This window comes from Eptatretus burgeri, chromosome 16, assembly GCF_056783735.1.
Source record: "Eptatretus burgeri isolate ZD-2024b chromosome 16, Ebu_testis_v1, whole genome shotgun sequence".
NCBI lineage: Eukaryota > Metazoa > Chordata > Myxini > Myxiniformes > Myxinidae > Eptatretus > Eptatretus burgeri.
Genome location: NC_140976.1, coordinates 340851 through 366271, shown reverse-complemented (window position 1 = coordinate 366271; position 25421 = coordinate 340851). Strand labels below are relative to the sequence as shown.

Sequence of the window (25421 nt, the reverse complement as noted above, 5' to 3'; positions counted from 1 at the left end):
CCTCTTGCTCCGTCTCCCGCCCCTCTTGCTCCGTCTCCCGCCCCTCTTGCTCCGTCTCCCGCCCCTCTTGCTCCGTCTCCCGCCCCTCTTGCTCCGTCTCCCCCCCCTCTTGCTCCGTCTCCCCCCCCCCTTGCTCCGTCTCCCGCCCCTCTTGCTCCGTCTCCCGCCCCTCTTGCTCCGTCTCCCGCCCCTCTTGCTCCGTCTCCCGCCCCTCTTGCTCCGTCTCCCGCCCCTCTTGCTCCGTCTCCCGCCCCTCTTGCTCCGTCTCCCGCCCCTCTTGCTCCGTCTCCCGCCCCTCTTGCTCCGTCTCCCGCCCCTCTTGCTCCGTCTCCCGCCCCTCTTGCTCCGTCTCCCGCCCCTCTTGCTCCGTCTCCCGCCCCTCTTGCTCTGTCCTCCCGCCCCTCTTGCTCTGTCCTCCCGCCCCTCTTGCTCTCGCTCCCACCCCTCTTGCTCTCGCTCCCACCCCTCTTGCTCTCTCTCTCTTCCCAACCCCAACCCTCTCCCCTTCCTCTCTCCTACCCCTCTCCATCTCTCTCCTACCCCTCCATCTATGTTAAGGGGACCGTTAAGGACTGATGGTTTCGTTTTGAATTAAAATCTGCTTCCCCAAAATGTAGCATGTACCAATCGGCTTTGTAGTAAGCCGACCGGAGGGGAGCAAGCATCGCTGCATGTTAAAATCGCTGCATCGCTACAGGCCTTTGCCAGGTAGACCGCGTGTGTTTTAAATGCTCCCGCCCAATTTTACATAGAATCTGGCGGTTAAAAAGAACATGTTGCTGTTTGGGCGTGTTTTATCACCCTTCCCTTCCCCACCTATCACGCCTTCACCTCATGCCACCTTCCCTTCACCTAATGCCTCCTTCCCTTTACCATCATGCTGCCTTCCCTTCTCCTCACAAAATTCAAAATGTATATTCCCCATGATAACTAGACATGAACTATGACGTTTAACATCGATTGATGAAGCGGTTAAAGAGAAATAATTTTTTGAAGCTTTTCATTCATTCCAATATGGCTGCCAGCCCATGTGACTTATTAATTATTTGTGAACACCCTGGTATCCGCAAGGCTTTGGGAACATGTGGGTGAAGTTTCCTCTCGATCTGTCAAGCTGTTCTGGAGAAGGTGATTTTAAAGATTTGAGGGTAAATCCAACATGGCTCTCAAACCATCTCACCCATAACATCATAATTATCATTAAAATATGCTACATGAGTAGTTGGTGAAAATTTCGTGTCAATCAGATAAGCGGTTGCAAAGAAAACAGAGAAAATTAAAAGAGGCAGATGTATGTACGGACAGACGGACGGACAACCCAAAAACATAATGACACCGGCGCATTCATCAGTGGAGGCATAAAAAACAGGGCTGGGCCGATCTCCACCAAAATTTGCATACGTGCTGGGAGTACGCATGGTCAATCATCAATACAAACCCACCTTCAAGGAGGGGACAACGACTTGTCAATCTCCTGAGGGGAGTGGGTGTTTCTATCTCATCACATTCTACTTGGTAGTTCTTCCTTAATATGTGTCACAACATTGTGTATCATGTGTATTCGCTATAAAGGAGAAGCAGAAGGTATTTACTTACACACACACACACACACACACACACACACACACACACACACACACACACACACACACACACACACACACACACACACACACACACACACACACACACACACACACACACACACACACACACACACACACACACACACACACACACACACACACACACAGACACACACACACACACACACACACACACAGACACACACAGACACACACAGACACACACAGACACACACAGACACACACACACACACACACACACACACACACACACACACACACACACACACACACACACACACACACACGACATGGATGGCTGTCCGTTCGTCCGTTAGCTGTTATGTTAATTGGCTGACAAAGTGAAATGTGATTGGCTCCTGGCAAGATTATCATATAGGTTTATTAGAAGTTGATACTCATAATCTGATTCCAGATTTCAGGATTTAAAGTTATGATCGAAATCTAGAGTGAAATAGGATAAAAAAAAAAATGGGAAAAGGTCATGTGACCCCTTTCTGTCTTTGTTTGTTTGTCTGTTTGTTTGTCTGTCGATATGCAGGATGTTTCTAAAACTTGTTGACGGATTTGGATGAAATTTTATGGACAGGTTGGATGTGTGACAAGAACGAACTGATTTAGATTTTAGTGAAGATCCGAATCCGGATCGGATCTGATAATTTTTAAAGTGATTCTTCACCATTGAGAGATGAGGCAAAACAAATGTATAGAATGATATTTTAAAATGTATTGGGCCAAAAATGTTATCGTCCAGGCAATGCGTGGCGGAGGTATGTGCTCTACCAAGTGCCCTTCGAGTTTTGATTGAGATTACCCAATCACACCCAGCTGTTCCTGGACTCTGTGTCCTTTTCTCCTGACAAGATGGAGAGATTGCTGTTAAACCTCGACTGAGATTCTGCAACCGGTCCAGACTACATCAACCTTCTTTTCCTAAAAAACCTGCTCTTGCTCACCCTCTCTCTGTTCTCTTCACCCTCTCATTTACTCTTTCTCATCTTCCATCCGCATGAAATCAGCAAACATTATTGCCCTGCACAAAAAAGGTGCAAAAACCGATTCCTGCAAATTCAGACCAATCAACCTTCTCCCAATCACCAGCAAGGTTATGGAATCCAGCATCGCTTCCGACATTAAATCCTTCCTCTTCTCCAATGGCTTGATTTCCAATCATCAATATGGATTCAGACCAGGTCACTCAATCCTGGACATGCAACTTCTGCTTTCCAACAACAGATGGAGATTCTCAATGCCAGACATGAGATTAGAGCCATCTCCCTAGACATAGCCTGAGCTTTCGATACGGTCTGGCACCCTGCCCTGCTCATCAAACTCTCTTCTTATGATATCCAAGGCAATGCCCACTCATGGTTTGCAGACTTCCTTTCCTGTCGCAGTCAACGTGTGGCTCTTAATGGAATTATCTCATCTCCTCTTCCTGTCCAGGCTGGAGTTTCTCAGGGCAGTGTTCTCGGCCATGTTATTTTTTCTGGTTTTCATCAATGATCTCTCTGACTCTCTGGAAAATCCTCTTTATCTCTTTGCTGATGACTGCACCCTCTGCAATACCATCTGTCATCCCTCAGATTGGCAAGCAGTAGCCTCTCCACTCTCTGCAGATCTGGATAAAATCACAAGCTGGTCCAACATGTCTTTCAATCCTGACAAATCTCACACTCTCACTATGTCTCTCCGAAAGGACTGTCGGGAACCCCCCCCTTCCCCCCAATCTACTTTCTCAACACTCCTCTTGAAGAAGTCCTTTCATTCAAGCTTCTGGGCCTCATTATCTACCATGATATTTCCTGGGGGAAGCCACATTTGCAAGCTGTCCTCCAAAGCCAGTCACCGACTGGGAATCCTCCTTCATGCAAAGTCCATCCTTGACACACCTGAGCTTCCACTCACTTGCAAAGCTTTCATCCGCAGTCTGATGGAGTACTGCTCCCCCCTCGGGGACTGGTGCTCCCACCTCTCAGCTTTCTCGGCTTCACGCTGTGGAAACCATAGCTTTTAGGATTGCTGATATCTCCTACGATGAGGCCGAGTTGTTGGGTCTCTCACTCTCTCACTGCAGGCAGGTCGCTGGTCTTTCTGTCTTCCACCATCTCCTCTCCGACCTCGCCCTCCACCCATCCCCTGCTCAGTCTGTGATCTGTCCCCCCCTATATTTCCGCAGGGCGCTGAACGTCCACCAGCAACCCCGTTCTGGTGAAACAATCAAAATCAAGAACGACTGCTCACCTTCACTCTTTCATTCCTCTTTTCTTCGCCTTTGGAACAAACTCCCACACTCTCTTCAATCCCACTCTTCCCTCCAGGTCTTCAAAACAGCTGTTCACCACCATCTCCAATCCTCCCCATTCCAAAACCATGATATTTTCTACCCCTGTTAATCCACCCCAAACCCACCTCCATCAAATTCCCTGTTTTCCTTCCTGAAAGTCCCTGTGTACCCTTCCCCATCCCTCTCCCTTCCACAGATCTAATGTTTCTGTTCCCCATTGTCTTGTGCTTCCCTCTCCTGCCTGTCTTGTCTCCTGCTCCCCTTGTTATACTTTCTGTGTGTTCGCTCTTATACGAGCCTCGGCATCATATGAAAAATGAGGCCTGCTGTCGAGGTGTGTGCATACCATTGTCTCTTGCTGAGGAGTTTACACTTGGTCTGGTTAATTTTTCCAGTAATAACTCTTTTTTTCCTTCAGTCCATTTTCTTTCATGTGGGAGGTCTACATCATTGTTCTTCCATTCGGAAACCTTTATCTAAGCACAGCTTTGTACAAAGTGATTTGTCAGGCCACTTAGTCATAACCCTCCACCTACTGTTTCTTATCAACAACTCTGATATCTCTTCACTCTGCCTATCCGATGGCACACAGCTAACTGACTGTCTTTTACACACTGGGCTGAACTGAACAATTAACTTTCATTTGCTGAATAGTAATTCTCTGAAATAATGCAGTTATGCAATTATTTGTAAAACTGATCTGTGACAGTAGTTTCACCAAAAGGGGGTTGATAGTGTACGTGAGAGCCCTGCAGAAAACTGGGGAGTGGAGTGGGGGAAGAAAGAGCAGAGGGTGCAAGACCAGAAAAGAGGCAGAAGAAGACAGAGACCACCAACCTGTCCGAGATAGGAAAGTGATCAACCCATCGAATCCGTTTCATCATAGGTGATTCCAATAATGTTTAAGGCCTTGGTTTCCATGGTGTCAAGCTGAGCAAGGTGTAGCGCAGGTATGGTGAGCCGAATGACCTCTGTCATTAAATTACCTTGTTATGAGACTATAAATGAGGAGACTCATCTGTGCCTTGTGATATTAAGTGATGACCTGTGTCCAACAGCTGCGCCAGTTGTTGACCTTGTGTGACAACGTTGCAAAGGAAGAAGTCGTACCAGAGTTGTACGAGGCCCAGCGAACGACCAGCTCTTTGGAGAAACACTTAACCTCTCAGACTTTGGTAACTATCATGTAGTATTATTACCGTGTTTGTTGTTGAATCACCTTGGGCAAGCATGTGCTTGTAAGTATGAGGGCTTTCTGAAAAGTCATTCTTCCTATTCTTTTTCTCCAAAACAGGTAAAGATATTCGAATGAAACACTGTGCACCGAATATACCATCATCAATCTTTATTCGATCTGGATGGATATTTATTTCTCAACATTATCACGACTCCAGTACACAGATTTCTACCAATGTTCGAGTCGTTTTGTGGTGCCGTCACAAGAGACCTGTGGGTCCTGATGATTTAACCGGTGCATCACAGCAGCCTTGACATCATTGTGAGAAGAAAAATGTTCTCCACTAAGGTGTTCCTTAAGGTTGGTGAAGAGATGAAAATCTGATAGAGCCAAGTTGGGGAAATGTGGCAGGAGCTGTAAGGTGGTGAAACAGAGGTGAGAAATTGCTTTAGTCATCCATGCACTCGTGCGAGGTTGTACATCGTCATGCTGGAGGAGAACCATCTGCATGTCAGGACGAACCCTTCAAATCCATGCACTCGTGTGAGGTCGTGCACCGTCATGCTGGAGAACCATGTGCACATCAGGACTAACCCTCCGAATCTGTGCAATCTTGTGAGGTCGTGCACCATCATGCTGGAGAACCATCTACACATCAGGATGAACCCTCCGAATCCGTGCACTCGTGTGAGATCATGCACCGTCATGCTGGAGGAGAACCATCTGCATGTCAGGATGAACCCTCTGAATCTGTGCCTTCAGTTTCTGTGGAGTTTCATTGCAGCACTCAGAGTTAATGGTGGTACTCTTTTGCATGAATTCCAATCAGACTATCCCCTTCACTTCCCAAAAATCGTCAGCATGACTTTCCCGGCAGATGTTTGTGTGTTCAATTTTTTTGGTGCTGGTGATCCTTTGGGGCCCTATTACATTGACTGTCTTCCTCTCAAGATTGTAATGGTGTATCCAACTCTCTTCTCCAGTCACAATATTGAGCAGGAACCGCGTGTTTTTCAGGTGTGTTTTCAGGTGTGTTTTAACGTGCGTTTTCACGTGCGTTTTCACGTGCGTCTTCACGTGCGTCTTCACGTGCGTCTTCACGTTCATCAACTCAATAATTATTAACCTCCGCCATCGAAGATGGACGGAGGTTACTGTTTTCACCCCTGTCTGTTTGTTTGTTTGTTTGTTTGTGAACAGTATTACCGGAAAAACTCCTGGATGGATTTCGACGAAACTTGGTGGGGGGATTAGATATGGTCCAAGGATCATGCCATTAGATTTTGGACTTGGACCAAAGTCCAATATGGCCGCTATGGCGGCCATTTTGAAAAAATATTTGAAGTTTTGTTTTTGCATTTCTACATGTTTTAAGTGATTTCCAACCCCAAAGATAAAAAAATTGTAAGAGAAAAAAACAACAAATTTTGCACCTTTTTTTCCAAAAAAATTTCGATTTTATTTTTTGGGCATTTGTACATGCGCGTCGATCTAGTTTAGTTTATTCAATCGTGGTTCAGTTGAGTCTGATCCGTTTTGACCTACAATGAATAGGATATCAGGTTCACTTAAGTGACCCAGCAGTATTGGCGGCGGAGGTTTTGCACTCTTCCGAGTGCTCCCCCTCTAGTTACCTTCGCATTCTGCGAAAGGTTATGTTTTGGTCGGCGTGTATTTATTTATTTGTTTATTTGTTTATTTATTTATTTATTTGTAATCTTGTGATTCGTATAACTCAAAAGTATTAAACCGAATTGCATGAAATTTGGTGGGATGATTGGTTATTAGCCAGGAAGCATTCGATTAGATTTTGGGATCGTTCGGGTCAAAGGTCAAGGTCAAGGTCACGAAAAGGTCAAAATCGTCTTTTTACAATAACACGGTCAATTTTTATTCAATTTGCATGCAACTAACGCCAAAATGTTCAGAATTCAACGCCTCATCTTGTGATATGCAATATGACACAATGACGCCCATACTCTTGTTACCGGTTAGGGGTCAAAGGTCAGGGGGGTCACGACCTTGAAAAATATGCGGTTTTTGTCATAACGCGGTCAATTCTTGTCCGCTTTACATGAACCCAGCACCAAAATGTTCAGAATTTAATGCCCAATCTTGTGACACAATGACGTCATAACACATGTCACCGGTTGGGGTAAAATGTCGGGGGGGGGGGTCACGCCCTTGAAAAATATGCGGTTTTCGGCATAACTCAGTCAATTCTTATTCGATTTGCATGAAACCAGCATCAAACGAGATTACCTTCTCTTGTTGAAACGTTGTATTCACCGAGCTTGCGAGTGAAGACTCGCCAAAACGATGTGAGTTGATTGTTGTTTAGTCCGTAGCCCCCGAAAGTCGGGGGGGGTCATGACATTATAGATATGTGGTTTGTGTCATAAGACCATTCATATGAAACCAGTTCCCCACACTCATACCAAGAACAAAAAAAGTAGTGGCGGCGAAGGTATGCGCTTTATGAGTGCCCGGTCTAGTTGCATGCTGCTTTAACCGCACTGATGACATTGTGCTGCCCTCTGCCATCTTGACTAATGTAGCACTAGCCTGGTGTTGGCTCAGTGGTTAGGGTGGCGGCTTGGGATCCTAGGGTCCTGAGTTCAATCCCTGTCGGCCACTGAATTAATACACCAGGGGGTTGACTCAGCCTGTCATCCTTCCGAGGTCGGCGAAATGAGTACCGGTTCCAGTGTGTGTACTGATAGAGGGGCACTGCATCAGCGACACAGTCGCGCTTCAAGAAATGATAGCTACCCCGGCAGCTAAGCTGCCATACGGCCACCACGATGTAGCACTGAGTCATCTTGTGTCTGAATCGCGAAACTTCACACTCAGTGGCGGGAAGAACTAAAGTCCGGATTGCATTTTTTTTTTCATTCGAATATGTCTGCCTGTTTTGGAGAAAAAAAATAGGAGGCATTACTTTTCAAACACTTCCTCGTAGTAAAGGGTTTGTTTAGTTGCTTTGCTGTACTGTACATTCCCCACCCTTGTGTCTCAAATTGTTCAGAAATTTGTGCTTCTCTTCAGGTTATGAAGGCCACAGCTTTCTCCTGGAAACTAGAGCTTGGAATGTTGTGTGTTGGATGTTTAAACTGGGATGGAGATGGCTTTCTACAGTAGGGTCTTGGACTCTCATGCACAAAAGTGTCATTTTACCACCTAGGTTTACCAAAGATTAAAAATCTAGTGTTCAAAACCCATATCAATTCAAAGAGTCTTGTTTAAAACATTTTTCTGATCAAAATCTTGAAAGGAGCCAAAAAACCCACGTGTTCCAGTTTGAGTAACCACAGTGATGATTGAATATTGTGCAAAGCTAAGGAGGCATAACGTCGTAAAAGAGTTAATTCCAAACACAGAAGTTATTAAACCTTGAGAAAGTCCTGCTCATGCATGTAATGAAATGGAAGACCAAGAAGGAACCTGAAGTAGTAAAGAGGAAAGAGGCGTCATCAGGAGGAACCTGGATAGGATTCGGGTTTCAGCCGCTAGAGCAGTTTTAACTTGTCTATTCGTATCTGGCTCATGGAGGCCCCTTGTATATGTCACACAGAGTACAATTGCATGAGTACATGTTGAACAAATTTACACAGTATATAAACTTGTTGATTGTCATGTGACAAGAGACTATTTTGAAGTTCCTAATTCCAGCACAAAACTAGCTGTATGACTTGGTGGCACACGACAATAAAACAGAAGAATACCGTACTAGAACAGCACGCGGTAGAGCACATACCTCTGCCAGGCTGAACAGTTTATATCTTGTATCCCACTGATAGGCCTGATCTGGATCTGAACCAAAATCGAATTGACTTGTTGTTGTCACCTAAATAACTCGTCCACAACTTTTTGAGATATTGAAATGTGAAAAAGTCAAGGGGTGTGAATACTTTCTGAAGGCATTGAAGGTATTTATATACACAGCGCTCATAGAAAGTCTACACCCCCTTTCAAAATTTTCACCTTTTGTTGTCTTTTCGCCAGGAATTAAATTACATTAAATCAGACTTTTTCAACCTTCATTTACGCATCGTAACCCACAACTTCCAAGTGAAAAACAAATCCTACAAATTTCAGAAAATTAATCAAAAATACAAAACTGGAATATCTTGGACCATTGGATGTTTGGAGTGTTGTCTGACTAGACATCAAAGGCAAATGAACATACATCTTGTATTTTTGCAACAATTTTTCTGTAAAAATTAAGGCTCATGGAAGTGCAAAGTGATAAAGAGAAGAAGCAGCCAACACACGGATATTGAGCCAGTGGGGCAATAAGCATGGAAATGAATGAACAAGAAAAGAGGAAGGGAAGGAAACATTCACAGATCTGAATGAGGCCAACAGAGGCACACGACACTGACAAAGAAAAACAAACCCAGCACAGCAGTACATGTGAAGAGACTTGACGACACATTTACATGCATTACATTAACAAAAGAAAAACTGTGAAACAAAATTCTGCGATAGGCGGCCTTAACTTTTGAAGACCTTCTCAAAGCAGAAATTTGGTGTCGAAAAGGAACCTGGGCATGGAACCAAATTCTTTGTTATTCGTTTGTTTTAATTTTTAAAATTTAAATTCCAACAGGCCATATACTTGCTGATCCTTGTATTACCTTTTGACCTTTTCTTCTGAGAATGCATTTGTGTAGCTTTTATTTAAAACTATCAAATACCACCCATCGCTTCGCTGACTGGAATAGTGGGAGGGGAGAGGAAGTGGGGGGAGAGAGGGGTGGGTGGAGGAGAGAGAGAGAGAGAGAGAGAGAGAGAGAGAGAGAGAGAGAGAGAGAGAGAGAGAGAGAGAGAGAGAGAGAGAGAGAGAGAGAGAGAGAGAGAGAGAGAGAGAGAGAGAGAGAGAGAGAGAGAGAGAGAGAGAGAGAGAGAGAGAGAGAGGAGAATAATGAGGTGGAGGGGGAAAGAGAGGAGGGGGAGTGTGGAGGGGTGTGGGAGCGATGAGGGGTTGGAGAAGGGAAGGCAGGTGTGCGGTGGAGCGTTAATTATGGTTCATACCATCTCATCAAAATGATTCTGCAGAGAATAACTGAAGATGGAAACAAAATAATGTCTGAAATCCATTTTGTACCACTTGTACTATAAATACCGCCCAGAAACCAACACTGCCCAGACATGTCTGGAGATAAACACAGTCCGGAGACAAACGCCATCTTGGAAAGAAACACCACACAGACATATCTGCAGACAAACTCCCATCCAGACATCAACACCACCCAGACACGTTCGGAGACAAACCCCACCCAGACATGTTCGGAGACAAACACCACCTTGCCAATCATCATGTGATAGGTGAAAAAAATATTTGGTTCTGTAATTTAGAAAAAACGTAAATACATGCAAATGGCTCAGAAATCGGGTGTTATCAAATATATTTTGCTTCGAAACTTCGAAATTCGAAGATGTTTATTAGTAGAGATGAATTTTTCTGTGTTGACGCATACAGGGTGTTCCAAAAATGTAAGCATAAATATGATGCGAATTTGATGTGATCATGGTGACGTTATTTTGTGACATCTTGTATTATTGCTTTGTTTAGAACTTCCACTTTCCCCACACTCTCTGTACAGCAAGAGCTCACCCTTCCTGTAGACCAGAGCTTAACCATCTTGGTGAAACGGATTGACTCCTATCTCCTTGGAAAAACAGAAGGAATGAGCCAAAGTAATGAGAGATCAATGGAAAAGTGTGCAGGTTAGACCACATTGTATTTTCTCTGCTTATCTTTATCTCCACAATGTCAATGAACTTTTGTATGTTTTGCTTGAAATACTTGTTGATTATTACCAGTGTTTCTCTTTATGACTTTCACAGTATTTCTCAGGATGTAGGGAGTAAATTGCTTTGTAAATGGTGAGGAGTCGTGAACCGTTGAGCTGTTCCTTAGGTTTTTCATTGACTAGAAAGCAGTATCTTCCACTATCAAGTGACCCATTATATCATTCATATAACGCCGTCGGAGAAGAAGCCATTTTCTGATCATGAAGAATTGTGTTGCTTTCATCGGTGCGGCATGTGGCCTAAATACCTGGCTCCTTGACCTTCCCACCGATAAGAGTGGCCTTTGAGCCAACCATCCAGCTTTCTTTGGAGTATCAGTGATGCCATCATTTGGAAACATTTTCCTTTTCCCAAATCTAACGGGACTGATTGGAAAGACTGGGTCTCAGCGAGAAGCCCATCAGGAAGCCTGCGCCAAGATCTGAGGAGGAAATTAAGGTATGACGTGCTTGTTTCTCCACATGGTCCTCACGCCATCAGAACATACTGGAGCTGATCCCTCGTTTCTCCACGTGGTCCTCGCCCCGTCGGCACGTACCAGAGTGGATCCCTCATTTCTCCTTGAGGAACCCAGTCAACTAACAAGAGGTCTGAGCATTGGAGTCGAGGAGGTCCCAGTGTGGGAGTTGAGGAACGTATTTGCGCAAGTTTGCTGAATGTCAAACTGAGTGTCTTTTGAACTGAGTGATTTTTGTGTAAGAACTGAGTGATGTTTTTTAAAATACATTTTTAAAGCATTTATGGAACTTCTTGTAAACTGAATAGGTATGACTTCAATGCATTAAGGAGAACAGACCAAAAGGAAGGGGTGGGAGAGGAAGAGAAAAGGTAGCAAGTGATTGGGTGGGGGGGAGGAAGAGAAGAGGGAGTGAGTGGGGTGGATGTCGTGATGAGTGCCTCGAGGTTGGGGGAAAAGAGTTGGATGTGGAGGGAGAGGAGCGAGCAGGTGGGAGGGTGGTGAGAGTGAGTGGAGAAAGGGTGTTGTGCGTGCATGCGCACACAGGATTATGATAACAAGCTGGGGTAATGGATCCAGCAGATCAGCCCGGGCAGTGCTGCTGAGTGATGACCAGAGCATCCCAAACAGATCAAGACGGTACTGGCTCTGCTAGGCGAGATAGTTATGGAATGGGTGGTGATATAGCGGAAAATGATGTGTGTTATGTCGGTATATGGGCCACAAATGGGAAGGACTGGGGCGAAGAAGCAGGAATTCAGGGGCGCACTAAAGAGGATGATGGGAATGTTTGAGCTGGAGGTGATGCTGCATGTGCATTGCAGGGGACTTTGACGTGCATGTCAGAGTAGTGAGGTTGGGTGAATAGTAGTTTGTTGGTAACTTTGGTTGGGGAACGAGGAATGAAGATGATCAAGAGCTGGTGGAGGAAGTGGCGAGGAATAGAATGGCTAGAGCTGGTTCATTCTTTCAAAAGTGGGAAAACCACAAGATTACCAATAGGAGTGGACAGCATAGAACAGAACTGGATTTTGTGGTGGTCAGGAAGTGACAGTTGTGGAGGATTCAGGATTGTAAGGCAGTGGTGGGAGAGCATGTTACCACCCAGTGCAAGTCCGTGGTGTTTGTTGTTCAGATAAAGAAAAGGAGGGAGGTGTAAAGATCAGGGCACGGAAGATTATTAGATGGAGGAAGTGAAGGGGAAACATCCTCAGAGTACAAGGAGATGTTGAGGGCTAGGTATGAGCAACTTAGCCAAGAAGTGGAAGGTTTGGAAGAGGAGTGTAAGAATAACCAAGAGGCATTTAGGTGAATTGCAGACATTTTGTGTGGAAGGACATCAGGAAAGGGTGCATCGTCTAGGGATAGAAACCAGGTATGGTGGACAGAGGAAGAAGCGAAGGCAGTTGGTGAAAAAAAACAGGTGGTTTGGAAGAGGATAGAGAAGATCAAGGATAGAGGGAGGCAGCCAGATGCAGGGTTGCTCCACCTGTATGGACAAAAGAAGAAGGCAACAAGGAGATTGTCAGGTCAGGCCAGATCAGATCTGTGACTTGCTGAAGGTACGATGTAAAGCTGTACTGACCTGTTTCATGGTCAGGTTGACAAATTATTTCTGTCTACAAAGAAGATTTTTTTCCAAAAAGTAAAAAAAAATGTCTACAAAAACGAAAATGTTCCAATAATTTGTCCGAACTTTATATCTATTTTGATTATGATGGCTTGACTGTGTGACAACTGTACCATTCAACGTTGAGTCATCATGAAAAATACCCCCACCACGAGCACTCAGCTAACCCCAGTACTTTGGTGATTCATCTCCGCCTACTCATTATTCATGATGTTCTATGGTTCCACCAATAAGGTAATCCCGTCCTTTCTTTCTCTCAACCAATCAACATTGAGGACATTACATTGTAACTTTATAAACGTGAGGTTGGTGCTTCTTCTTCATCTGCTTGTGGATTTATCCTGAGGAGTGCAAGTTGAAAAGCTTTGATGATGTCTATTTTAATGAATTGCATGTTTAAAATTTTGTTGTACTAATCGAATGTTTATTTTTGATTTATTGATTAATCAATTAATCGATTAATTATTGATTTTTTCAATGAATTACTTAGTTTTCAAAAAGTTACAGATTTGGATAAAACAGTGGTGGTTTAGGTACGCCATTAGCCAATTGATTAAGAAATCAATCAATTCCGTCTCCATTTGCTGCAAGGCGAGTTCGTATCATTTGTTCAAATTTACCTTGAAAGTACATTTATACACACAAACTACACCCTTGTGCAAATTAATTGACTCACTAACGTTTTTCACGTTTTTCAAATATTTTGTATTATCCCTCCATAATATATCCGTTTTTACAAAGAAATTCATGTTTAGTATTATCTTTAGGTCATTGGCGTTTGTTAGAGCTTTTCAGGAGGAGTTTGGATCTACAGTAGCTGTACTGCACATGCGCAAACTTTTGGTGGGTGATGCAATACTCCTGGGTGGATGATGCATTAGGGATCCTTACGTCAGCCCCATTGTTTCACTCGGCATTCAACACACCGCTCGTGAGAGATGATGGATATCACTCCTCGGAAACGGACGAAGATTTTTACGCTATTCGAGCGCTCTGAGAAGTCACAGAGAGATCGCAATGATTGTAGGTGTCAGTCAGCGCTCCGTCTCACGGATTATAATTATCAACCAAGGTGTCACAACTGGATCTCTGTCACCAAAGCATAAAGGAAAGTGTGGAAGAGAACTTAAAACGACACCGAGAAACGATTTGTTTTTGATTTGTCAAAGCAAACTTGATCCTCGAAAGACCAGCGATGATCTGCAAAAAGATCTAGCCAGATCAGGAGTCGTTGTGAGTTCCAGCACTGTTCGAAGAAGGCTCCCGAATGTGGGTCGGATGGGCTGAAGAGCAGTCAAGAAACAACTACTGACGAAGAAAATGATGGGTAAAAGTTTGCTATGGGTTAAGAAGTATCAGAACTGGACGAAGGAGGATTGGCAGAAAGTGTTGTTTTCTGATGAGAGCCACTTTTTCGTTCAAGGACACAGGAGTCAACATGTTCGCCGTTCCCCAGGTGAGAATGTCCGTGAATGTCACATCGACCAATGCGTAAAACACTCTGAAAAGAAAATGTTCTGGGGTTGTTTCAGTTATGCTGGCGTGGGATGTCTTCGTCCCATCCATGGGATGATGAATTCTGCCCATTACATTGTAGTGATAGAAGAAAAAGCGATACCAGACATGCAGAAGGCGTTTCCAGATGGTTCAGGGGTGTTCCAGCAGGATCTTGCTCATTGCCATACGTCAAAGGTGGTGATTAATTTCTTCAAAAGAAACAACATAAAGGTGTTGCACTGGCCAGGAAACTCTCCGGATTTGAATCCGATTGAAAATCTGTGGTCCATCATTAAATATCGCCTGCGCAAGATGGACTGCATCACGAAAACCATCCAGGCTAAGCTAATAAGCCAATAGAGGCCAAAATGCAGCTCTGGTACCATTACGAACAGATCAGGGAAAACTGTGAAAACTTGATAGATTCTATGTCAAAGTGAGTTCAAAAGGTGAGAAACAATAAAGGCGGACATACTTCCTCTTGAAATGTGACAAAAGTTGACGAGATTATACGAATAGATGATCAGGGTCAGGTATGGGAGCATGTGCCAGAACAGCGCGTCGCTGCGTCCACTTTCCGCCGGTACTCCAGGGGCCTCCGTCTGGCCATCCCCCAGGCAGATGCCAGGCCCATCCCCATCTCCTTGAGATGATGGTCAACCTGCTGCAACCATGAGGCACGTGGTCGGCCCACTGGCCTCCTCCACTCATGAGACTCGCTCGCTGAGAGAATCTGGTGAGCAGGATCAGCGTCAGGAAAACGAGCCACATGTCCATACAGCCGCAGCTGACGCTCACGGACTATGCAGGTAACAAATCTCATCCGAGTCTCTCTCAGCAACCGCTCGTTGGACACAAAATCCGACCAGCGATAGCCAAGGATTCTCCGAAGAGACCTGGTACCAAAGGAATTAAGTCTCCGTCTCAGATCCTTGGTCAAAGTCCAAGTCTCGCACCCATAGAGCAAGACTGGAAGTACCAAGGACCTGAAGACTCGGACTTTCGTCCTCCCGCACAGGTACCGGCAGCGCCACACCCCATGATCCAGTGAATCCATGACTCCCCAGGCCCGACCCAGACGTCTATTGACCTCCGGCTCACAACCTGCGGAGACATGAATATCACTGCCAAGGTAAGTGAATCTATCCACGACCTCAACATCCTCACCACAAACAGACACAGACAGGACAGCAGCATCCAAGATGTCACCGAAAGCCTGGATCTTTGTTTTGACCCAAGAAATCCGTAATCCCAACGGCTCCGACTCCTCATTCAGCACCTCGAGGGCCCCCAAGAGGATGTCTAAAGTCTCCGCAAAGATGACTGCATCATCTGCAAAATCAAGGTCCGAGATCTTGACATTGCCAAACGATGCACCGCAACTTGATCTCTCCGACATCCTCCCAAAAATCCAGTCCATACAAGTGCTGAAAAGTGTGGGGGCAAGTACACATCCCTGACGAACTCCAGTAACAACTGGAAATAAGTCAGAGGCGGTACCACCACACTTCACAGCACTCTCAGTACCAGAGTAGAGTTCAGACATCAGATCGATTAGTTTCGGTGGCACCCCACGAAGACCAAGAATCCTCCAGAGGACATCCCGATTCACTGAATCGAACGCTTTACAGAGATCAACATAGGCTGCAAGCAGCCCCTGCCGAAACTCTCGTCTGCGTTCGGTGAGGACACGAAGTGCAAGGATACGGTCAATCGTTGACCTCTTTGGTGTAAAGCCTGACTGCTCTGGACGCTGGTGCTCAAGCAGATGGTGGCGAACCCTATCAAGAATTATCCGAGCAAAGACCTTGCCCGGCACTGAGAGCAGCGTCACCCCTCGGTAGTTGTTGCAGTCTTGGCGATCACCCTTCCCTTTCCAGAGAGGGACAACAAGGCCCCTCTTCCAGTCAGTTGGGATGATGCCTGTGTTCCAGGCAGAGCACAAAACTGCATGCAACGACACGAGTGCAACATTTCCACCAGCTTTGAGAAGTTCGGCATGGATGCCACAGATCCCTGGAGCTTTGCCCCGTTTCAACTGGTTCACCGCAGCCCGTGTTTCCACAAGCGATGGTGGACCACAGTTGATTCGAGGGTCAGCAACAGGGATTGTAACACCCTTGACGTCCAACTCGACAGCTGGGGGATCAGCCTGGTACAACCGCTCAAAGTAACCGGCCCAGCGGGCCTTCACTTCAGACTCCTCTGTCAAGAGCCTACCACTCTCTGCTCGAACTGCAGTGCTCCGAGGGATGGGCTGGGATGAACGTAATGCGCAAATTCCCCTGTAAGCGGGACGAGAATCACCTGTCCACAGGTGATGCTCTACCCCCTCACAGATTCCTCGCACATAGGCCTCCTTGTCCACCCTCAGTGCACGTACAGTTTTACGCCTCAGCTCCCTGAACAGCTCAGCTCTGCCCTTCAGCCTGGCCCTGCGACTCTGGTCAATGGTATCCAGTGTCCCTTGAGAGACAAAATTCTTCTTTGCCCTGCGGTGAACTCCAAGGCATCCACCGGCAACATCAAGGACGGTGGTCTTGAAGGTGCTCCACAACTCTTCAGGACCCCCCAAAGCACCCAGACCCCCCAAGTGTCCACTCAGCCTGTTCGCAAACTCCTCAGCTACTCTCTCATCCCTGAGCTTGGCAACATCCAGCCTAGGCTGGGATGGTACCATTCTCCAGGATTTAAGGTGCAGCTTTAGAGTTGCTACAACAAGCCTGTGGTCAGTATTGAGGAACTGAGCACTCCGGTAGACCCTGCAGTTCTGGATCATCCTCCAACGACCGTCAATGAGGACATGGTCAATCTCCTTTGCCACACCGCCAGCGTTGGAATACCAAGTCCAGCGATGAGCTTGCGGGCGCTGAAACCATGAACCAGCCACCCTAAGTCCATGACTTCTTGCAAAGTCAAGGAACTTAGTGCTATTCTGGTTCATAGTTCCTGACCCATGGGGACCAACACACACCTCATAACCATCCCTATCAGTTCCAGTCGATGCATTGAAATCCCCCAAGACTAGAAGTGTATCTCGTCTGGGGCACTGATCAACCACAGACTCGAGTGTGGCGTAGAATGTGTCCTTCACGGTAAGATCACTCGCCTCAGTCGGAGCATAAATAGAGACCAGGGAAATGACACCTAAGGAGTGACGAATCCTTAATCTCATAATACGCTCGTTGACCGGTGTTACCTCAATTATCATTGGGGTCAGCTTATTGGACACAGCTACAGCAACTCCTTGGGTATGGTAACCATCAGAGCGACCAGACCAATAGTAGGTGTAACCACCCACCATTATCTCGCCGCAATCCGGTCTCCGAACCTCCAGAGAGAGCTGCAATCCCGATGTCCAAACGCTTGAGCTCAGATGATAACAGAGACAGGTGATCATCCTCTCTTAGGGATAGGACATTCCAGGCACCCACCCGAAGGGACCGCCTCAGGTTAACCCAAGGAGACCGCTGTCTGGTGGACGACACCTCAGCACCACTCCGACACACTCTCCCGCAATCTGACCCAGGGATGTTACCCCGTGGTTTCCCTCCTATCAAAGATTGGGGGTCCCGAAGGCTTTGCCCCAATCCCATCATCCGGTGAGCTGCCCTGCGAAGGGAAGCTGCACAGGAGGTACTCCCACAGAGTGGGTTTTCAGATTTTTTTGCGTTTTTGCGTTTTGCGGAATGAAGCGTTTTACGGTGGCTGGAGTGCAAATTCTGCCACCAACCTCCTAATAAGAAGTAACCCAACTGCAGGAGGACGTCCGCAGACACAGTTGGGCACTAGATATGGATGGCCGTTGGCTCACAAGGAGCTCCTCCGCCCTTTGTGATCATTTTGATTAAAATTCTCATTTTCATTGTTTTAAATGTTTGAGTCAATTAATTTGCACAAGAGTGTAAGTACCATTTATACACATTCACCTGAGAAGTACACCGCTCCCTCTCAATTCCATCTCCATGTACTGCACGGCAGCATCACCAGGTGCCGAAGGCACCCTGGCAATGTCGCGTGTTGGAGGATTTGCTATTTATTTATTTGGCATATTTATTTATTTGGTACTTTGAATGTACCTCTACTTGTTTCCCCTTTTTTTGGCTTGCTCAACAATGCCGTTATTTGGAACAGGCCACAATGATTTCTCAACGAAAAAGTTTATTTTTTCACTTTCCTCATTCATATTATCGAATGCCTGATCATCATACTTAGAAATCGCTGGTTACATTGTAATGCATATAAACGTCTGAAGACATGAGCGTTCGTGTCTTTCATTCATTTCCACACATGCCATAACCTATATAATCTCTTTTACCAAGCAGAATTAGAAAACTTAAGGTCCAGAATGGAACTTAGCAGCAGTTCCAACTGCTAACAAAGTGTTCATTTTACCAATTTGGACGGAGTTTGACATTTTGGGTGTCTCCGGGAGGTGTTTAATATGACGGATCGACGATCGTTAATTGCTTGCCAAGCTGTCTTGGCAAGTGCTCTACAATATTAGCAGTCACTGAATCCTGTATTTCGATTGACTTGAACAAAGTTCAGGCGCCACTTTCCTGCATTGGCCCTGCATTGCTTTGCGGAGCATCGGGCGGTAGCTGGCTCACTGAAAATGTGCAATTTTATTTTACACCACGTTTCCCATTTTGGGACGATCTTCTTTAATTATACGACCTGTAACTTCGGCATAGATACAGACATATAAATAATTAAACGTTTCTATTTTAAAAGTTTCTTCAACCGTTTCATCGGATTGCTTGGTTAAGCCACTTGGCATGCACTCTCCAAGCTTTGATGGCGATACCGTGGTTCGATACTGCAGTTAGGAAGGCAAAATAAATTAGGTCATTGCAATAAGTAAAAAATCTTTTCAGTTGTTATAAAGTAATGAATCTCCACATCATGGCAGGATAGCTGAGAGGTACGCACGCTCGCTCTAAGCTGTCTAGCCTGGGTTTGAATCCCAACCCAGCTCTGAACTGTCATCCTGCTGTTTCATAGGCAGGGTGATTTATCAATGTATGTGCCATCTCTCAGATGTTTGTTAAACTGTGCGATGCATCTGCCGGAATCTCCACATCCCCCCCCGCCTCAACCCCTCTCGTCCCCTCTCCCCCCTCCCCTCTCTCTCCCACCTCCCTTCTCTCTCCCCTCTCCCTCTCTTACCCATCTACCTCTCAACCCTTTCCCACCCCTCTCTCTCTTCCCACCCTCTCCCTTTCTCTGACTCCTCTCCCTCTTTCTTTCTCTCTGACCCTCCCCTCTCCCCACCCCCATTTCCTCTCCCCTCCCTCTCTCTCCCTATCTCTCCCACATCCTCTCCCTTCTTCGCCACCCCTCCCCTTCTGTTAAGGGAACTGTTGAGGACTGATGGTTTAGTTTTGAATTTAAAACAGCTTCCTCATGGGGTAGCATATACGAATCAGATTTGGAGTGCGCCGACCTGAGGGGTGCAAAGGTCGCTGCATGTTCGAGCATGCATGCATATAGGCAGGCCTTTGCCAGGTAGATAGCATGGGTTTTAAATGCTCCTGTCAGGTTTTATCTAGAACCTCACAGTTAAAAAGAAAATGTTGCTGTTTGGGTGCATTATATCACCCTTCCTTCTCCTTCCCCTCACACTGCCTTCCCTTCATGGCTCCTCAGGCCACCTTCCCTTCCTCGTCACGCTGCCTTTCATCCCCTTCCCCTCACACCGCCTTCCCTCCTCAAGCTAACTTCCATTCCCCTCACACCACCTTCCCTTCCCCTCACACCACCTTCCCTCCCCTCATGCTGCCTTCCCTTCCCTTCACACTGCATTCTCTTCCTCTCATGCTGCCTTACTTTTCAATGCCTTCATGCTGCCTTCCCTTCCCATCATGCTGCCTTCCCTCCACCACCCGCCATGCTTACCCCTCATCTCTCCACCCCCAATCTTCTGGTGGTTTCCACATGCTGTATTAATGTGCTATTTTTATGTACCCCATTTTGTTCAATCCTGTACAACCCCCCCCCCCTTTCTCCACGAGCCCCCTTACCAAACGCAAGGTGAGCACCCTCCCCTCATGCATACCTCCTCCTAAACCCCTCCCTCTCCCCGCTTTTCAACCACCTTTCACACTCTCTCAGCCTCCTCACTCCCACACCCCCTCCTCCTCCCGCTGTTTATATTTGGTGAGGTGTTGCTATCGCCAAAACCCCCCTTCCTTGCTCTTCCCCCTTTAGAGCTCCCCCTTCCTTACCCTCCTAGCTCCCCCACCCCTCTCCCTCCTCACTTCCCCCTTGCTCTCCCTCCCCTCTCTCCCTTTTCTTCCTCTCTCCTTTTGGCTCGCGATTTTCCTGGGAAAATCGATTTGGCATGACGCCATTTCTTTGGTAAGAAAGAGGCGATTTGGCTCGCTGGTGAAGCAAGATATGGAGAACTGGCTGCATGCCTTTATCCATGACAATCTCCTGTGACTTCACAACTAAATCGCCATTTTTACCTGCAAAGCTCTCTTAACCTGGCATGACAGGCATTTGTACACGTTGCTGTTGTTCACATGTTCCACATCTTTTTCCATCATTGGCCTCGACACCGCGTGTTAAATTACTGTTTCACGTTCCTTGTGCAGATTCTATCTGCAGGATGATGCAAAAGACTGCAGACGTGGTGATGAGTACAGCGGACTGTCTCGGTTTCAGCTTGTTGCAAGAGCCATCACAGACATTACGGAGGTGTCTGAATCTTCAACTCCGCCGTGATGTCGTGTTCTCTCAAACTGTGAGTTTCACTCTTTATACAGCGTCATTCTCGTCTTGTTTGCTTATCGAACCTTGTTCATGATAGCACATGGACGCATTCCCAGGAAACTGTCATCGTCAATCGTGGCCATGGTTGTGAAATTAATAGGTGCTCAATTGAAAGACTTGAGGCTATTGCACATCGTGAAATTTGATGAGAGTAAAACGGATACAGTGGTTTACAGTGCCTGATTATAATGCTATGCATACTGGGTAAAGACTGTAGGATGTGCTCAGAGCAGTGAGAAATTTGTGTGAAAAAAAACAAATTTATTGTGTAAAACAAAAGGCTGTTTCAGTGAAACTCGTTTTGATTTTAATTTTGTAAAGGTGCTATTAAAGGTGTGCTACAGAGGCACAATCATTGTCTACTTTATCCAACCACCAGTGCTGGGGGGCCTTGGTAACCTCCAAGATTTCTACTCTGGGAAAACCGATCATATCCCTCTTATAATTCCCTACAGGTTGGGAATGGGAGAGGAGCTCAGTGATTTTTCTTAACCTGAGAAGGGAGCCTTCCTCCCTTTCCCCAAGTTGACCATCTTTTTAACTACTGCTTGGTTCCTCAAGAGCTGACAGTGTAGTACATTGTCACATATAATTATTCGATAAATAGACTTGTAATAATTTGTTCATGTATGGAAGGTACTTTAATTATTAACACTGTGTTTGTCGAAGTGCTGGACCTGAGCTGCCTTTGGGGAATGAGTTCACACAGTAATGCATAGTTTTGATCCTGAAGTGAACCATGTGAGCATCTTGCCAAATCGCTGCACTTTGCACACAAGCAACACACATATGCATGAGCGTGCGTGCACATGTGCGTGCGTGCGCGCGCACACACACACACACACACACACACACACACACACACACACACACACACACACACACACACACACACACACACACACACACGATGGGGGAGAGGGTGAGGCGGCACGCCTTTGCCGCCTCCCTCTCGTCAGAGACTAATGGGATTGAAGACCACGCCGAATAACATCTTCGATGGGAGCGAAGACTGCGATGAGGGCAGCAGCTTTGGTAAGAAAGAGTACTGCACACGTGGCATCTGGTGTCATGCCATTCGACATACGTTTGCGATTTGGCTTGCCCTTGCAGCTATGGCAGCTTCGATGAGCCCGAGGGCTGTGCACATAGTGCCTGGTGTTGCACTGATTGACATGCATTTGAGATGTGGCATGGCTGTGCAGCCTGGAGGACGATATCAAAACTCGTTGAAGGCAGGATCCAGCTTTGGTGGGGTCGAGGACCATGCTGAATATGGGATTGCGTGGCACTGCATGTGTAACTTATCCAAGGGGATCAGGAAATGGATGAATGGCTCACAGAAGGCAGCACCTTCCTCATCCTAAAATCTGAAGAAACCCAACTACCTCACAAATATCGACCAATAACCTGTCTACATACAAACTTTTAACAGGAATCATCACAGAAACGATGTGCCACCACCTAACACAACAAGTAGGCCTAGAGGCAGAACAGAAGGGATGCCAGAAAGGTGCTATGGAACAACAGACAACTTGTGACTAAACAATGCCAATACTAGAAGAACCAAACTGTCCACAGCCAGTATAGACTATAAAAAATTTTTTGACACCATTTCACATTCATGGATGATAAAGTGCACGCAAATGTACAACATAAGTCATCAAATAATCAAGCTGATTGAGAAAACACTAATCCTGCAACATTCTGGGAAGAATTAGAAATACCAGGAGTGAAGATACGGCATGGGATCTTCCAAGGAGACAGCCTTCCCCCCTGCTGTTGTGCTTTTTTTTTAGATCCACTAAGTAACCTCATTAATGAGCAACGACAAAGATACACCCTAATATCCAATAAAAGAACATCCAAAGAAACAATGAAGGTGGCACATCCACTGTACATGGATGCTTTTAAATTATTTGCACCGAACAATGAAAAATCGACAGAACAACTGAAATGAGTGAAACGGTACTCTGATAACATCCAAATGGAATTTGACGAGATTGTGTGCCAAGTGCACATTCATGCAAGGTAGACCAACAAAAATGGACAAGATAAAAATGACAAATACCTCATTGCAAGAGCTAGACAATGAAGCCTCGTAAAAATACCTCGGAGTAGAAGCCAGCAACCAAACATGTCACAAAAAATGTGCAAAACTATTACCAAACAACACCTACGTAGAGCAAAGCTGATCCTGAAAACATAACTCTCCCCAAGGAACAAAATCAAAGCCATAAACCAACTATTGGAACCAGTGTTCCAATACAGTTGCGGAATAGTAAATTGGCCACAAGTGGATATAAACAAACTAGATGTCAAAACAAGGAAACTCCTCACTCTTCACAAAATGTTCCACAAAAATGGATGCATCCCGAGAATGTACCTTCCGAGAAAAGGAGGTGGCAGCCTGATGGAACTCAATCAAGTGCACAGAGCGATGACTGTAGGATTAGCAGAGTATTTCAAAAGTTCAACAGATTGCCAAATACAATTTGTACACAAACACGAACACAAGAAGCCAGAAAAGGTATCTCTCACTCACCTTGCAAAAATCTTCCAAAAACAGGTTGCAATAGAAGATGTCACGCACCAAACCGAAACAGCAACAAACTACAGCCCCAACAATTTCAAAAAAATATATAATAAATTACAATACGAAATATCAACAGATATACAGTGACAACTCTGAGAAAGACAAAAAAGCAGGGAAATATATTTTTAAAAAAACAAGAGTTGGACAGATTGGGGATAGACAAAGAAGTATCACTGGAATGGCTAAGAAGAAGTCAGCTCAATTGGGATGCAGAACGAATCTTTTCAATGCCTAAGACGACACAAATGGCTTTCAGAAAATGGAAGGACAGAGCCAATCCAACAGGTGTAGGTTCTGCAAAGTAGAAGCAGAAAGCATGAGTCACCTCCTATAAGGATGTAAAAAACCTCATTTCAGAACAGCTGTACACACAAAGGCACAACAAGGTACTGTTTACAGTACCTTATATGTGTGTATACACGTTTGTGTATTTATATGTATATACAGCATATGTGTATATATATATATATATATATATATATATATATATATATATATATATATATATATATATATATATATATATATATATATATATATATATATATATATATATATGTTTTTTTGTTTCAGAAGAAGAAGGCGCTTCCAAGCAAAAGTAAAAAAAAAAACTAGATTGACTCCGCTAATTTAAGCAAAAAAGCGAGAGCAGACCCGGTCTCAGGCAACCCTTCGCCGGCTTCACAGCCGGCTTCATCAGGCACAATATACAAATCATCAGGCACAATTCTATTGTGTTCTCTACTCCTCACTCTTCAACACTGTCGGTCTGCAGTGTGGTCCTTAAAGGTGAGTAGGAGACTTGGATACATCTGCTTGCTTCAGTGATGCCAAGATCACCCACTGGGGACTTGCAACGTGACTGGCCGGTCGGACTTTAACCTGTGTTTACTCAATGCGGTAAGGCTGCTTTGAACATGTCCACAACCGACTATGACATCAATTCAGATCCTGCTGAAGTTTTATTAAGAATTGGGTGCCGGAGATAAGTTGTCGACTTGAAAGTTGCGAGTTAATAACCCTTGCCAGAGGAGAGGGTATTGCACTTGAGTCCATTTGTCTGTTTGTCCATTTGTCTGTCTGTCTTACCCTCGCCAGAGGAGAGGGTATTGCATTTGGGTCCATTTGTCTGTTTGTTTGTTTGTCCACACAGAACTTTCGTGTTTTTCTCCACAACCACTTCAGATTGAGACAAAATTTTCAACATTGGTGCAACTACTAATGTGGAATGTTTTAATGATAATTATGATGTCATAGGTCACGTGGTGTGACAGCCAAGTTGGAAAAATGTAAAAACTTTGGACTTCTATACCTCTGAAACTGCATCAAGGAAAAAATTGAAACTTGGCGCTCCTCATGGGAAATAAGACTGTTTTTTATGATATCATAGCTGCCTTCGTTATGACATCATAATTGCACATGTAGAACGCTACATCTTGTCAGTATGAAAAATTTTCAGGGTCATCCAGGTATAAAATTATCCACAGAAAAAAAAATTGATGACATCATCGGTCAAGTGATTCGGCAGCCGTATTGTTAAAAAAAAACCTTCAAAAATCTTTTTCTCTGA

General features: G+C 45.3%; 1 protein-coding gene across 8 annotated transcripts in view; it reads left to right on the top strand.

Moving 5' to 3' along the window:
* LOC147010287 (inositol polyphosphate-4-phosphatase type I A-like) overlaps positions 1-25421 on the top strand; it is a 109089-nt gene that overhangs the window by 64729 nt on the left and 18939 nt on the right. For 7 of the 8 annotated variants that reach the window (XR_015052393.1, XM_085859573.1, XM_085859572.1 and 4 more), the window contains 3 exons: positions 4953-5069; positions 10681-10804; positions 21078-21226. Coding sequence is in view for 7 of the 8 variants with exons in the window: in XM_085859573.1 (XP_085715699.1) it covers positions 4953-5069; positions 10681-10804; positions 21078-21226 (390 nt within the window). In the remaining variant the exon portion in view is untranslated. The remainder of the gene's footprint in view (positions 1-4952; positions 5070-10680; positions 10805-21077; positions 21227-25421) is intronic. The other variant, XM_085859571.1, reaches the window with a different exon arrangement.